This window comes from Mauremys reevesii, linkage group 9, assembly GCF_016161935.1.
Source record: "Mauremys reevesii isolate NIE-2019 linkage group 9, ASM1616193v1, whole genome shotgun sequence".
Classification (NCBI taxonomy): domain Eukaryota; kingdom Metazoa; phylum Chordata; order Testudines; family Geoemydidae; genus Mauremys; species Mauremys reevesii.
The window spans coordinates 48,564,538-48,581,262 of record NC_052631.1 but is presented as its reverse complement, the minus strand read 5'-3'; the positions used below and the strand labels follow the sequence as shown (position 1 = coordinate 48,581,262).

The following is a 16,725-nucleotide window of genomic DNA, read 5'->3' as shown; positions in this document are numbered from 1 at the left end:
TGCATGTGCCAGTCGTGCATTAAGCAAAGTGTCTTAACATCTGTCATGTGTGGTTTGTTTTCTCTCTCTCACCCTCTCCTTGGGGAGAACTGTTGTGCAGAGGAGGGTTTTGGTTTGGTAGGGTGGGTTTTTTTTGGTTTATGTCCATTCTGCTGGGTTTGTATTGGAGAAGGCAGGACAAAGGAGTACTCCTTGCTCTTGGAGCAGCACGTGGGGAGGTCTGGGATGGTCCTTACTCCCATGGGGGAGTTTGTTCCACAGTATGGGACTGGAGCCTGAGAAAGTCTGTCTCTGGCAGAGATGAGCTCTATCCATATGGCACAAAAGAGTGAGTGGTGTTGTTTAGTCTACATCCCAGATCACTAGACACTTTTAGGTACCCTGGGCCCAAGCTATGGAGCGCCTTGAAGATAAGGACTGAGACCTGGAAATTGACTCTATTCTTTGGGAAGCCGATGTGGGGAGCAAAGAACAGGTTTGATGTGCTCCTGGTAGCCTGTGTTGTTGAGGAGACACACTGTAAGGGACCGTACTAGTTGGAATTTCCTAAGTGCTGAAGGCCTCATGCCCGGGTATATCCCATTGCCATATGCCAGACGGGAGGTGATGAAGGCATGAGCAAGTGAGGCCAGGTCTTTGTCCACCAGGATGGGATGGAGTCTCCTAGCCAACTGGAGCTAGCAGAGAGCGTTACTCATGGATGCTGCCATGTGAGAGCTCAGCGTCAGCAAGGGAACCAGGAGCACTCCTAGTCTGTGGACTGTATTGACCAGTTGTGGGTGTGACCCTTCAGCCAAAGGAGACTGCCCTACAGCTGCAAAGTCCTCCAAGTACTTTCCTCTGCCCAGCGGCATCACTCTGCCTTGCTTGGGTTCAGCTTCAGCCAGTTGTTGTCCTTCGAGCGCTGATCTCATTCAGCCCAGGGCCAAGCTGGTGGCAGTGATGTGGTGGCCCACGGTGATGAGCAGGTAGATCTGGCCCTGGAGCCTGTGTTGTCTGACTCATTCTCCTAGCCACAGCCCCCTTCCCAGCCCGCTGCTGCTGACAGCCACTCCCTCTTCCCCTGGGATGCAGCAGGGGGGGCAGCACAAAGAGAGACGGAGACCCATGGCTGTGTGCAGGGCAAGCACCACAGTGACCTCTGGTGGCTTGAAATAGCAGTTGTAGCCATTCTTGCAGCCCTGCCGGATGCCCCTGGACTGGATGGACTTTGTGTCTGATCTGCTATGGTAGTTGCTCTGTTTACATGACATCTCAGCTGGGCTGTTGGGAAGCACACAGGGCTGCCAAGTGCATGAATGTCAAGTAAGATGCCAGATACTGGGCAGCCCCGAAGCCTGACACAACCTTTCAGAGCTAGAGCAAATCTTTTCATCTAGACAGGCCTCTGCCTAAACCAGGATTCCAGATGAACTTCAGTCCCAGGCTGAATGAAGTCTCTGAAAGCTGGAGCAGTCCTCTCCCTAAGCCAAGCTACTATACCAGAGTAGGCTGACTTTCTTTCAAAGCTGGGGCATGCTGTCTAGCAGCCTATGAGCAATCATTCTGTTATGGACCACTCTGTCACAGACATATCACTGAACAATTGGGCAGCTGAATTCTGCCCTATGGTCAGATACTGGATAGATCTAAGCTATTGTCCCATGCAAAGTGTGCTGCAGCAGTCTCATTTTTAGGTGTCAAAGCCATGGATGAGGATAGGAAGAGCTTAGTGAGGCAGTGCACTTCTGATTGCCGGGTGAGACTGCAGCAGGCTATGTTGCTTCCCTCTCTTAGGGCTGGTTGGCATGGCTGGAGTGCTGGGTGCTACAGAGCCGAGACTCCCATTAATCAGTGATCCAGCAGTGCAGATGACTCTTGTGCAGGGCCAGCCGTGTGGAGGGTCAGTTCAGGGGCTGTGATCGCCTTGCAGTTGCAGGCAGGCAATGGACATTTTGGTTTCCTCACTCAGCAGTGTAAGGCTGGTTTTAACTGATGCAGTTTTTACATCTCCGTTTACGTGCTGTTGAATTGGATTTCTTTCCTTTAGTATTGTGAAGCATGTTATTTCCATCAGGAGATAATAACAAAGGAGATGGCCATGTCCTTGGCTGTTGAGACCCTGGATCCCATCGATCCCTACAAGGTAGAGTGCCCTACATACACTTCAAAGACACAATATGCTGTGCATACTGCGTGTGCATGAACCCACATATATTATTTTTGCATTGCAGATGCAGACTCTAAGTAGAAAGCAGCTGCTGTGTTCATTGCTGAATATGGTACCAGTGAGAAGATGCTCCTAGAGTATGTTAACAGTCTAGTATAACTAAGCTGTGTATGCACATTTTTAATACCCCCTGCCTCCCTCTGTCCCCATTAGAGATACAATAGAATTCTGTAGGCTGCATTTGACCTACTAGTATCTCTGACCCATTGTATGATGTCAGTATACTAAACTCTTTGTATTTCTTTCAACAGGTCCCCAGCCCTAAGTCCAGAAGTGATGGTATAGCACGTCCCATGGGGAATCACTTACCTGTAAAACCATTCCACAGTATGGCTTATCCTCCCAGAGCTAGTGCTCTGCAGTGATAGCAAAAATCTAAGCCAAGGAAGCACCAATAAAAGACCCTACTAGCAAAATATACTGTCTGTTGAAAAGCGCGTTGGGTTATGAGGTGCTGCCAGGTGTGGATGGAAAAAACTGAGCAATTCTGGTAATGTGAAGGAGAGAATGCAGGGAGGGAAGCCCAACTGCCTTAATAAAACTTTGTTTTTCCAGAAGTGGAGTTGTGTGAGTTGTTCCAAGGAAAGGGTGGGGAGAGGGGCTGGAACTGCCCTGCCAGTGTCCTAGAGCTAGGTCTTATGCAGAGGCCTGGGGCATGAGGAGGGACCCAGGCAGTGGCCTCTCATCACAGAATTTGTATACAATGCTCAAAGCTGATAATCCCGCAGTGCTGCAGAAAACTAAGCCAAGGAGACAATAGGAAGAGGTGTGGCTTTCAGGATCAGCAAGAAACCAAAAGCTCCTCAGAGGTGTTTACAGCAGGATTAGTCCTGGTAGCAGTTCACAGCATTCCTAAACTGGGAGTGCAAGGGCAGTTTTGCTACTGAAGCCCTCTCTGAGGAGTGACTGCACAGTAAGAATTGGGAGTGGGGCCAGGACCCAAATGCTTCAAGCTGCACTGCAGCTCTGGCCCCACTCATGTGCACCCCCTGCTACTGATTGGTTTTATAACATGGAACAAAGGAAGGAGAGGAAGTTTGGAGTGTAAAGCACATGGGCCACTATCCTTCAAAGCAGAAATGGGTAAACTGCAGATTTGCATAAATTTGAATACATCTAGAGTGAGTGAGGGAAGGAGAGAGAATGGAAATGGAGAGAAATCCCAGTCTTTCATACTTTCCCTCCATATCTCTCACTTTTACAGCAGCGGAAGAGAGGAAGCATGAAGAAGATGTTCCTCTTTAGCAGGGGTGGGGGCAGGGAGGAATGCAGTGCTGTCTGCTACATATGCTGATTGGTGGCATGTTTCAATGGCTTTGATTGGCTGCCCAGCAGGTCAGGGAATGGAGAAGGCAGCCAGTCAAAAGGGTTTTTTCTGTAGATTGCTGGTGCGACTGAGACCTACAGTCTGAAACCCTGTAGAGTTGGCAGGTTTGATAATGGCCCTTTCTGTAAGGTGAACTGGTGCAATCCAAGCATGCAAGACAGACTGGGAAACCCTATGGTAGTTAATAAAACCTTAAGTTTAGAGCTGCTGTGCAAACTGGAAGCGAGGGTCAGCGTCACTGTTACTAGCAAAAATGTAGACCAGGATGATCGTGTCTGTCAGGAGCACCCAGTAATTCCTGCATCAAACACAGCATCTTGTATTTGAGCTGAAACATAACTTTACAAAGACATCCCTTCTTGATTTAAATATTTCAAGTGATGGAAAGTCCATTACATTTCTTGGTGAGCTGGGCCAATGGCTGATCACTATCAGTCTTAAAAATGTGCACATTATTTCCATTTTGAATTTGTCTAGCCTTAACTTCCAGCTACTGGTTGTACTGTGCATCATCTACACAACAAGAGTGGGTGAGGGGAACTTTTAGCCCAGCAGTTAGAGCAGTCAGATGGGTGAACCTGGGTTCAGTTCCCCCCCTCTGCCACAGGGGTGAAAGGATTTGAACAGGGGTCTCTCACCATTCCGAGGAGTCCTCTAACCACTGAGCTATGGCATATTCTAATGTGGAGGCAGGTGCCTCTCTCAGTCTGTCCTGTTGAAGCTGTTCCACTTCATATAAATACTTAGAGTGACTGGAGCAAGGGACCTGGACTCTGGGTCTCCCATATGGTGCCCTAACCTCTGGTCCACAGAGTATTTCCAATGCTCTTTGGCCTAGTACCTCATGCCCAAAGTCATCCAGCAGACACCGGCAGAGCCAGGAATAGAAAGCCCAGGGCCAGACGGGCAGGCAGATCTGCAGGGGCTAAGTGCGTGTATGAGATGATAGCATAGGGAGGAGGGGTTTAGGTTTATTAGGAACTGGGGAAACTTTTGGAAAAGGAGAAGCCTATACAAGAAGAATGGGCTCCACCTAAACCAAAATTAAATCAGATTGCTTGCGTGTGAAATTAGAAAGGTAGAGAATGTTTTAAATTAAGGGCTAGGAGAAAGCCGACAGGTGTGGCGGAGCACACGGTTTGGGTGGACACATTCCTTAGGGATTAATTTATTAAAGGGGGAACTCTATATCCTAGTAAAGAGGAAAGGAAAGAAGCTGGTAAAGTAGAGCTCTGCACTAGTGAGAAACAGTCAAATGTAAAAGAGCCCCAATTAATATAACACATGAAGGAAAGAAACTGAATATTGACAAAATGTACAATTGCTTGTATACAAATACTAGAAGTCTAAATACTAAGATGGGTGAACTAGAGTGCCTGGCACTAAATGAGGATATTGATATAGTAGGCATTGCAGAAACTTAGTGGAATGAGGATAATCAATGGGACATGGTAATAGCAGGCTGTGACATACTGACCGTACAATCCAGACCAGCCAGAGGCTGTCACCCCTGCCCTGTAACCTGGGGTATGTTGCAATGCCTTGCTGCTGTACCCTTCAACCTGGACTGCTCACAACTAGCCACCAGCATGCAGGTCATCCCCAGGTGTGTTTGTGTAACTGCAGCGTGCTAGTCACACCCTGGCTGTCACCAGCCTTGGTTACACTGCAGGGTGACCCCAATGCATTCCCAGTCCCAGATTGCCCCCCAGAAATTTGTCTTGTACTTCCCAGCCCTTTCCAGTCTAAATATATTAAATCCATTATTCCTTTAAGGGAATAATATACCATTTTATTACCTTAAATGGAGTTACCCAGATACTTCAGCTTGAAAACACTGGATTAGATAAAACAATAAAGTTTATTAACTACACAGAGAGAGATTTTAAGTAAGTACAAGTAATGAGGTATAAAAGTCAGAAATGGTTGCAAGAAAAATAAAGATAAAATGCTTTCTAGTGCTTCACTTAATAGACTATATTAGATTCAAGCAAAGTTTCTTAACACATGCTTCCAGCAAAATTATTGACCAAACTCTTCAGGTCAGGACCCCTCTTCCAGAGTCCAGTGGCTGTTTCCTTTGTTTTTTTCAGGTGCAGTGAATGCAATGGGCAGGGGGAGAGAGGATTGTGTGTGCTTTGGGGTGTTTGTCCAGTCTTTTTATAGTTTTAGTCCTGTCTCGGCCCCTCCCCTTTGAAAAATATTTCCAGCTGAGAGACAAAGTGTCTGTGTGGAAGGATGTTCTCTGCTGTTTTTTTTTTCCACCTGTTTGAGCTTCCTTTGTTTTCCCTTCCTGGCTGATGACTCTGTTTACTGCTTAAATGCAAATTAAGGCAAGCACATATTCTTTTGTTTACAACAAACCTGTTTGCAAACTTGTGCCTAGACAGGGCTGTGAGGTTTGGAACATGTGTTAATAACATGATACAGGGCAATCTTATAACTTCACATACAGTGTTGCCACACATATTTTATCGGGACAATATTGACCAGCAAATTCAGTTTCCAAATTATATCTTAGAAGGTGTATTTTGTACAAAGATTTTTACAGTAGTTTGTAGGGTGTGAATACAGGGGTATATTCCATCACAGAGGATACAAAACATAAAGGAATGACAGAGTAGGTCATGCTGATGGGGGTGGAACTTTATCTGAAAAAAAAGACAGTCAAATGAAGTCAAAATCTTATATGAATCAAGGTGTACACTAGATCTCTGTGGATAGAAATTCCAAGCTTGAATAACAGAGTATAGCAGTAGGAATATACTAGCAACCTCCTGGCCAAGATGGTGATTGTGAAACACTCAGAAAGATTAGAAAGGCTATAAAGGCACAAAACACAATAATAATGAGGGATTTACTGACTTCATATTGACTGGGTGAGATGACTCAGGGAGGGATGAAGAAATAAAATGTATAGACATCATAAATGACTGTGGCTTGGAGCAGCTAGTCCTAGAACCTACAAAGGGAGAGCCAATTCTTGATTTAGTCCTAAGTGGAGCACAGGATCTGGATAATATAGATGCATAGGCAGAGCCACATAGATAAACCCAGTATGTTGGGGAAGAGTCAACACTGCTTTTGTAAAGGTGAAGTATGATTTCTCAACAGTTTTAACAGAAAATTTGCAGATGATACAAAATTACTCAAAATAGTAAAGGCCAAAGCTGACTGTGAACAGATACAAAGGAATCTCACCAAACTGGGTGATTTGGCAACAAAATGGCAGATGAAGTTCAATGTTGATAAGTGCAAAGTAATGCACATTGGAAAAAATAATTCCAACCAGACATAAAAATGAAGGGATCTAAATCATCTGTTACCACTCAAGAAACAGACCATGAAGTCATTGTGACCGACTCTGAAAACATCTGTTCAATGTGCAGCAGCAGTCCAAAAAGCTAGCAGAATGTTAGGAACCATTAGGAAAGGGATAGATAATAAGATAGAAAATATCATAATACCATCATATAGATCCATGGAACACCCTACCCTGAATACTGTGTGCAGTTCTGGTTGCCCCATCTCAAAAAAGATATATTAGAATGGGGAAAGCTACAGAAAAGGGTAACAAAAATGATTAAGGAAATGGAACAGCATCTATACAAGGAAAAATGTAAATGACTGGACCATTCTGCTTAGAAAAGAGACAACTAAGAGGCAATATTATAGAGGTTTATAAAATCATTAATGATGTGGAGAATGTGAATGAGGAAGTGGTGTTAACCATTTATGTAACACAAATATTAGGGATCACCACCTGAAATTAAAAGACAATAGGTTTAAAATAAATATAAGGAAGTATTTCTTCACACAATGCAGTCAACCTATGGAACTCATTGCCAGGGGATGATGTGAAGGCTAAAAGTACAACTGGTTTCAAAAAAGAATGAGATAAGTTCTTGAAGGACAGGTCCATCAATGGCAATTAGATGTTCAGGTTCGCAACCGAATGTCCCAGGAGTCCCTAAACCTCCAATTGCCAGAAGCTGGAACTGGATGATGGGATGGATCACTCAGAATTACCCTATTCTGTTCATTCCATCAGAAACATTAGAGGGGTAGCTCAGTGGTTTGAGCATTGGCCTGCTAGACCTAGGGTTATGAGCGCAATCCTTGAGGGGGCCATTTGGGGCAAAAATCCATCTGGGGATTGATCCTGCTTTGAGCAGGGGGTTGGACTCGATGACCTCCTGAGGTCCCTTCCAATATTATTAGATATTCTATCCTATCTGGCACTTGCTGCTGTCAGAAGACAGGATAATGGGCCTGTGTGGTCCTTATAGCTTCTTGCCCCAGAATGACCTCTCTCTCAGCCTATTTATAAGGCCCAAATGTCTGTTGTGTTATCATCTGATCCTTCTTTAGTCTCACCCTCTCTAGCTGACAAGTAATTATATAATTACACCTCTACACCGATATAACGTGACCTGATATAACGCGGGTTCAGATATAACACGGTAAAGCTCTGACATGCTGCTCTGAGCAGCGTGTTAAGGGTGCCGGACCAGGCCGGGGCCGAGGGGTTTGATAAGGGGCAGAGGATCTCGCGGGCTGTCAGGGTCTTTTCCCCCCTCCCAGGGTCTGGTGGGCAGGAGCTGTGGGAGGGCACTTTTGGGGACCCCGCAGTCCCAGAGTGGCCCAGGGGATTAGCGGGGGGCCAGGAGCAGCCTGCTCTGCTTCCCTTGCCCCAGCCCCAACTGTGTTGCTCAGGGGAGGGGGTTTGAGGGAAGGGATCCCTCCCGCACTCATGAGCAGCGGCGGAAGCAGAGCAGCCTGGCTCTAGCCAGCTCCACTCCACCAGCTCCCAGCCACAGGTGAGTATGGGGGTGCGTCCTTTCCCCAGCCTACCCGCACACACTGGTGGCAGGAAGCGGAGTGCTGCGGCTGGGAGCTGGCAGAGTGGAGCGGTCTGGGGCTGCCTCACTCTGCTTCCCGCTGCCGGTGAGTGTGGGGGGCGTCCTTTCCCCAACCTCCCCGCACTCACCGGCAGTGGGAAGTGGAGCAGCTCAGCCCCAGCCAGCTCCACTCCGCCAGCTCCCAGCTGTGGCGATCCGCTTCCTGCTGCAGGTGGGTGCGGAGGGGCATCCTTTCCCCAACCTCCCCACACTCACCAACAGCGGGAAGCGGAGCGCACAGCTGGGAGCTGGCGGAGTGGAGTGGACTGGGGCCACACTGCTCTGCTTCCCGCTGCTGCTGGTGAGTGCCTGTCGGGGGGGGGGGGGGTGGATAGGGGTCGGAGCAGTCAGGGAACAGGGGGGTTGGGAGGTCCTGGGAATGATTAGGGAGGGGGGGTTTCTGGAGGGGGCGGTCAGGGAACAAGGAACATAGTGGGCAAAGCAAGTTTGATATAACGCGGTCTCACCTATAACGTGGTGAGATTTTTTTGTCTCCCAAGGACTGCGTTATATTGGGGTAGAGGTGTACCATTTAGGTGGAGTGAATGTGCCTAAGTGAACTTTAGCCCTTTCCTGCCCAGAATGGGGGTTTACCCCATCACACTCCTCTTTCACTACAATTTCTCCAACATTTCTCCCTATTCAGTCTCTCTTTCTCTCTCTTAACCTCACTGGTGTGAGATACCGTTGAAGCAGTATCTTAAATAAACGTTTTTTTTATCATGCTACAGATTGAGGTTGCTGGTCCTCTTTTCCAGATTAAATCCCATTTCTCTAAGGTCATTTGTGTATCCAACTCCTTTCCCATTGTGTCATATATGGACCTTTTTCTATTTTTATGAAAGTTGTTTGCAAAGATTGATATAAATTAACTATTTTTTTGTTTTTGTTTCCTGATTGCCCAGATTCCATCACTCCTCCTAAAGTTAGCTTAAAACAGCTTTTCCAAAAAGTTAAGAAACATAATGTCTAACTTGAAGGTATTGGTACATAGGAGGGTGGACCAATTAAAGCTAGTTTTTTATTTCCAAATAAGTGAAAAAAGTTTCTTCACTGAGGAGCTGGCCACCCATATGTATTCCATGGCTCCCCCAATCTTTAAACCTCTTCGGTTTGTGTTTTGGGTTAAAAATCTGGATTCTCTGCAAAGTAAAACGTCTTATTTTATCTCTAGTTCTAGCCCAAACCCATAGAGTAGCCTTTGCTGAAGAAAGTGTATTTGTTTCTGGAGGGCATTATTTTTTATTATGCCATGGTAACCTAGCACCATTGACACTGCCATCATTTTCTTGTTCAGTAAAGACTCAGTGTTTGGCTGGGTTAGAGAGCCCCCCATCTACTATTAGTTTAATCTGTTTATCTTGGTAGGACCAGAGAATACTTGGAACAGCTGGTCCATCCTGTTCAATAGGTTTGTACACAATAGTAATCTTCTATAACTTCTAGGAACAGACTTATTAGTTGTCTTTCTTTGCTCTTGTTTCTACTGTTAAGCTTGGCCTTGTCCTGTTAATCACATTTTGGCATTTAAGCTCATCACCATGTGAAGTTTTAATAAAATGGCTATTTCATGCTGAAGGGAGTGAGACTAGGATGGGTGTTTACATGACCTCAGCATCATGCTATCTAGGTACTACCTCTTGTTTGCGCTCACTTAACAGGTATTTCTGTCCTCCTCTATATCATTCATCCTCCAGATTACTAGAGTGGGGACTGAATGACATAAACACATGACCAATGGCCTGTGCGACATCCAGCCAGATAATCTGTCTCTGCTATGTCCATTGTTAACGTATGATATGTGTACCCAGAATAATGCTTTTCACTTGGGCATCCCTGCTTGCTGTGCATCAGCAGTTTATTATCAAAAGGCCTGTTGGGAGCTTGCTTCTGATTATGAGCTTGGAGAGGTTGGGTGGTTGTTAAAAGGCCAGAAGAGAGGGTTCAGGAAAAAAAATATTTCAGTGTGTGGTTCCCATCTAGTATGGTTTGTAGTTGTTTGATGATACCCCCTATGAGTTCCAGTGTGGGGTGGTAGGTGACGAATAGGGGTGCATGGTCAGAGGGGATTTATTTCTGTATTAAAGCAGGTTCTCTGAATAAGTGTCCTTGTTTGAAGGTTGTTTTGAGTATATTAAGGTGTACATCCCAGACTTTCTCCTTGGAGCATATTCTGTGGTATCTGAGTGCCTGGCTGTAGATAACAGATTTTTTGGTGTGTTTGGGGTGGTTACTAGATCTATGAAGGTACGTGCAATGATCTGTGGGTTTCTTGTATGTAGTTGTCCGAAGGTTTCCATTGTTGAAGCTGATTGTGGTGTCCATAAAATTGATGCTAGTGTCAGAGTGTTCCAGAGAGAGTTGAATGGACAAGGGGTGATTGTTGAAGTTGTGGTGGTGATCTATGAGGAAGTTTAAGTCGTCTCTCCAGAAGATGAAAATATCATCAATGTATCTCAGGTATATCATTGGTTTCTTGGTGCATTTGTCCAGAAATTCTTTTTCAAGGTGGCCCATGAAGAAGATGGCATTTTGGGGAGCCATCCTAGTATCCAAGGCTGTTCCCATGGTTTGGACAAAGTGTTTGTTGTTGAATGTAAAATTGTTATGGGTGAGGATGAAGTGGACGAGTTTGGTGATGCGTTTGGGGTGGATATCTGAGGGTTGTCCATTGTCGTGTAAATCAAAATTGTAAATTAAAATTTTCTTTTAATCCTTTAAACCAAATGAATAAGTTCACTTCAGATTTACAAACTGGTGTAATTTAGGCAGTGCATGTCTTTAAGATAACTATTCATTTATTTGCTTTTTGTAGGTTATACAGAGAATATTCTACATGGTCAATAGATCCTGGTCTGGTAAAATCACCCTAACGGAGATGAGGAAAAGCAACTTTTTGCAAGTATGTAATTTTCTTGGCTTAATATGAGAAGAGTACATATTCTAAAATATTTGTGTTTCTATAGCCTCTCCAGAGACTCCAGTTCTGAAGAGAGACTGCAGGAGGTTAGTGAGAGCCTAGCCCAGGGTAGGTCCCTATAACACATATTCACTAATGCTGCATTGAGGACAAAGATTTAGATCTTGCTTCTTTCTGAAAGGATGAGCCTAGTTCTTTCTATATCCCACACAGCAAAGTACTAGGTTGAAAACTAGTTAAGGCTGCTCAGGTGCACCTATCACCAACACAACCATGCTAACCCCACTCTGCCTTTACCTTCTTCAGTGCGGGAGGCTGTATTCAGGGGTTATAAATTGTTCCTGGGAACCCGTTTATTCGTTTGTCGAGTAATATCCCTTTGAGTGCTCTACTTCCGGTGTGCATGGGCTCCATGCACCTTTGGGAGCAGTGCCTGTTCAGTTCACATATGTGCCCTAGCTAAACTCCTGTCCTAAGGTTATATAAGGCAGTGTCAGATGAACCACTTTCAGTTCCTTTTCAACTGCACTTGGCCTGAGACCAAGCACGACTTGCACTGCCTTAGTTTAATTTTAGCTCTTTTGTAAATATTTAGCGTTATTACAGTTTAATAGTTAAACAGTTATTATAGTATTTTGTAACTGATACATAGTTGGCGGTTCTTTATTGTGACTGCCTCATTCCCCACCCCTCTTCTGAGGGGACTTCTTGCTGTAGAAGTTCTGTTTGTTTATTTTCTCAGGATATGCCAAGATCTGTTGGGTTTAATCCCTGCATAACTTGCCAGTGCTATCCCTATTAATGATGACATCCTAGCTGCCTTCAGGACACCCGCATCCTTTCCAGGTGTACAGTCTGTGTTGACTTTGAGAGTAGGTCAAGAAAGAACAGGGAGATTGAACTCAGACTACTCCACATGGAGTGCTCCTTGCAGGCTTCGTCAGACCCAGGCTATGACATCTCTCTGTGCACTGGGCTTCTGATATGCAGAGTGTGCCATCGACTTCAGCTACTGCCATTCGCTCATCCAGGAGGACTTCTCACAAGGTACCTCTAAACCTTTGAAAAAGAGAAACACTGAGCCCTCTCCTCAGTGATCGTGTTGATCTGTGAGCAGCCGATAGGGAGCAGTTCTCTAGGGCCTCCAGTTACACTCTGAAGGAGCATCCGAGAAGAAAACCTTCCATTCCTTCAGACCCTCCACTTCAGTCCTCGCCTCAGGTGGAATCCTCTGAGGAGAAAGGGAGAAGCGGGTTGATTAAGAAGCTTAGGTCTCAGACCAACAGCTCTTTCTCCTCACCTGAGGAGGCTATCATGCCTCTTCTTCTGTGTATGCAGATGAGTTCAAGCAATTCCAGGAACTCATTAAAAGAATTGCTGATTCCCTCTAAATCCTTTGGAAGAGATCCATGAAACCTAGCAGAAACTAATAGACATTTTCCATACTGCTTCCTCCATTGCCTAAAACAATTTGCTACTATATCCCCACAAGGGCAGATAAGAAGCCCCAAACTCACTAGTGGTGCTGTGAGCGAGGGGAACAGGCAACACCCCTTTAGATCCATTTCACATGACAATGATCAGCGACAATTACACTTGTTCAGTGGCAAAAGTTATTCATCTACATCCATCTGTTACAATTTAGAGTTACCAATTCATGAAATATAATTACACCAATTTTGGGAAGTGAAATGCCTTTATTGACCAGCTACCTTAAGAACAGTGAGAGCAAACACAGAGGTACAATTTCTAGCTAGGACATCATTGCAAGCTTCCCTGGTGCAGCTGACACGATGGCTCACTCTATATATACAGTGATTGTTATGCACCGTGCATTTTGATTGTAATCATCAGCGATCCTGAGAGAGGTCCAGAGCACCACTAAAAATCTCCCATTATATCATTTGAAGCTGTTCACCAAGTCAGCTGACAAGTGCTTGCATTCTTTGAACGATTCAAGAGCTACCCTCTGCTCTGTTAGTATGTACATCATGCAAATAAAAAAAAATTCAGAAGGTCACAGCTTTAATGATGAGATGGACTGTAAAGAAATTAGAAGTTATGGAATGGATGAAACCGAGTCTGTTTGGGCCAAAATCACTTTACGGAAAAAAGCTAGTGCTTGGGGTGTGGGATCCAATTTGGATATAGATAGAAACCTCTTCAATGTTTTTAATTAAATAAATACTACTGGAGATTGTATGATTACAGGAGACTTTAACTTCCCAGATATAGATTGGAGGACAAGTGCAGCCAATAATAGTAGGGCGTAGATTTTCCTGCATGTGATAGTTGACAGATTTCTTCATCAAATAGTTGCTGAACCAACAAGAGGTGATGTCATTTTAGATTTGGTATTGGTGAGTATTGAGGACCTCATAGAAGAACTGATTGTAAGGGACAACCTTGGTTCAAGTGATTGTGAGCTAATTCAGTTTAAACTAAATGGCAGGCTAAACAAAAAAGATCTGTGAGTAGGGTCCTTGATTTCAAAAGGGCTAACTATAAAAAATTAAGGGAATAAGTTAGGAAAGTGGACTGGACTGAACAGCTCAAGGCTGTGAATGTGGAGGAGGCTTGGAATTACTTTAAGTCAAAGTTGCAGAAACTATCTGAAGCCTACATCCCAAGCAAGGGGAAAAATTCATAGGGAAGGGTTGCAGACCAAGCTGGATGAACAAACATCTCAGGTGATTAAGAGAAAGCAGAAAGCCTACAAGGAATGGAAGATGGGAGGCATCAGCAAGGAAAATTATGTCTTGGAGGTCAGAAAGTGTAAGGATAAAGTGAGAACTGCCAAAAGCCACGCAGAATTGGACCTTCCAAAGGGAATTAAAACCAATAATAAAAGGTTCTATAGCCATATACATGAAAACAAGGAAAGAAGTGGGACTGCTAAGCACTGAGGATGGGGTAGAGATTAAAGACAATCTAGGCATGGCCCAACACTTAAACAAATACTTTGCCTTAATTCTTAATAAGACTAATGAAGAGCTTAGGGGTAGTAGCAGGGTGGCTAATGAGAATGAGGCTATGGAAGTAGAAATTGCCACATCTGAGGTGGAAGTCAAACTCAAACAGCCTAATGGGGTGAAATAAGTGGTCCCAGATAATTTCCGTCCAAGAATATTAAAGGAATTGGCACATGAAATTGCAAGCCCAATAGCAAGGATTTTTAATTAATCTGTAAATTCAGGGGTCATATCTTATGACTGGAGAATTGCTAATAAAGTTCCTATTTTTAAGAAAAGGGAAAAAAAGTGATCCGAGAAACTACAGGCCTGTTAGTTTGACCTCAGTTGTATACAAGGTCTTGGAACAAATTTTGAACAAGAAAGTAGTTAAGGACAGAAAGGTTAATGATAATTGGGATAAAATACAACATGGTTTTACAAAAGGTAGATTGTGCCAGACCGACTAATCTCCTTCTTTGAGATTTTTTAGATAAAGGAAATGCAGTAAATTTAATCTACCTGGATTTCAGTAAGGCATTTGATACAGTTCCACATGGAAATGATTAGTTAAATTGGAGAAGATGGGGATTAATATGAGATATGAAAGGTGGATAAGGAACTGGTTAAAGGGGAGACTACAGTGGGTCATACTGAAAGGTGAACTGTCAGGTTGGAGGGAGGTTACTAGTTGAGTTGCTCAGGGATCGGTCTTGGGACCAATCTTATTTAACTTTGTTGTTGTTGTTGTTGTTTGTTTTTTTTACTGATCTGGGCACAAAAAATGGGAGTGTGCTAATAAAATTTGTGGATGACACAAAGTTGGGAAATATTACCAATACGGAGCAGGACTGGAGTGTCATACAAGAAGATCTGGACAACCTTGTAAACTGAAGTAATAGAAATAGGATGAAGTTTAATAGTGCAAAGTGCAAGGTCATACATTTAGGGACTAACAACAATAATTTTTGCTATAATCTGGGGACCTATCAGTTGGAAGTGACAGAGGAGGAGAAAGACCTGAGTGTATTGATTGATCACATGATGAGTATGAGCCACCAATATGATCCAGCTGTGAAAAAAGCCAGTGCAGTCCTAGGATATGGTATGATAAGACTGCCTACAATGGCAGGTAGCCGATCTGCAATTGCTAGCAGCAAATATCACCAATAGCCAGAAATGGGACACTAGATTGGGAAGACTCTGAGGTGTTTGGCTGGTGAGTCTTGCCCACATGCTCAGGGTCTAACTGATCACAATATTTGGGATTGGGAAGGAACTTTCCCCTGGGTCAGATTGGCAGAGACCCAGGGGTGGGAGAGGTTCACCTTCCTCTGCTGCATGGGGAATGTTCCACTTGCAGGTTTAAACTAGTGTAAATGGTGGATTCTCTGTAACTTTGAAGTCTTTAAATCATGATTTGAGGACTTCAATAACTCACTCAGTGGTTCGGGGTCTATCACAGAAGTGAGGTTCTGTGGCCTGCAATTTGCAGAAGGTCAGACCAGATGATCATGATGGTTTCTTCTCATCTTAGAATCTATGAATCTATGAGTACAGAGGTCTCACCCTGTTCAGTTCCTGGTTTACCATTGATTATCAGAACCACCTAAGAAAAATACTAGGTTTCAAAAGAGAAGAGCTTAGCCTCTGCCATGATAGCATCACAGCCTTGCTTAGCAGGCAAGCATCCATTTTAATGCCTTGGTCATAGGTTGGGAACCACCCTATCCCTCAGATCTATGGCTGTGGTGTTCTAACCTCCCGCTTCCCAACCCTTTGGGAATCGTCTCTCCCATTTTCAAAGATCTTGGGAACAGACGGTGTTGGAGTTTGTAACCTCGGGCTACTCCCATCAATTTAATTTCCATTCCTACTCCCTTTCTCTATCCCTTTTCAGGGACCCATCTCATAAATGTCTTCTGAGACAAGAAGTTCAATCCCTTCTTCACATAGGAGCCATTCGAGCCAGCAGAGGAAAGGAGTTCTACTCCAAGTACTCTCTAGTTCCCAAAAAGAAGGGTGGGTGGAGACCAATCTTAGGTCTCAGAGTTTTGAAGAACTTCATCCAGGGACAGAAACTCAGGATGGTGAGACTGGCAGCAATAAAACCATCTATAGATCTAGAGGACTGATTTGCAGCCCTCAGCTTCCAGCGTGTATACTTTCTTACTGTGATACACCTGGCTCACAAGCAATTCTTGCAATTCATGATCGGTCAGCATCACTTTCAATATTGAGTGCTCCCCTTCAGACTCTCTGCCACCCCCAGGGTTTTTATGAAGGTTCAGGCAGTGGTGGCAGCACAGTCATAATGGTCGTTTTCCCCCATCTCAGCAGGTGGCTCCTCAAGGGCCCCTCTTACAGCCAAGTTCACCCTGCAGTCACAAAGACCATAGCCCATTTGATGTTCTGGG

General features: G+C 44.5%; 2 protein-coding genes across 6 annotated transcripts in view; one reads left to right on the top strand and one right to left on the bottom strand.

Moving 5' to 3' along the window:
* Nucleotides 1-16,725, top strand: part of PPP2R3A (protein phosphatase 2 regulatory subunit B''alpha) — a 148,608-nt gene that overhangs the window by 96,328 nt on the left and 35,555 nt on the right. For all 4 annotated transcript variants that reach the window (XM_039489858.1, XM_039489859.1, XM_039489860.1 and 1 more), the window contains one exon: nt 11,253-11,339. In XM_039489858.1, the coding sequence (XP_039345792.1) occupies nt 11,253-11,339 (87 nt within the window). The remainder of the gene's footprint in view (nt 1-11,252; nt 11,340-16,725) is intronic.
* MSL2 (MSL complex subunit 2) overlaps nt 11,010-16,725 on the bottom strand; it is a 100,469-nt gene continuing 94,753 nt past the window's right edge. For both annotated transcript variants that reach the window (XM_039489867.1, XM_039489865.1), the window contains one exon: nt 11,010-12,588. In XM_039489867.1, coding sequence (XP_039345801.1) covers nt 12,549-12,588 — 40 coding nt within the window. In that variant the 3' untranslated portion in view covers nt 11,010-12,548. The remainder of the gene's footprint in view (nt 12,589-16,725) is intronic.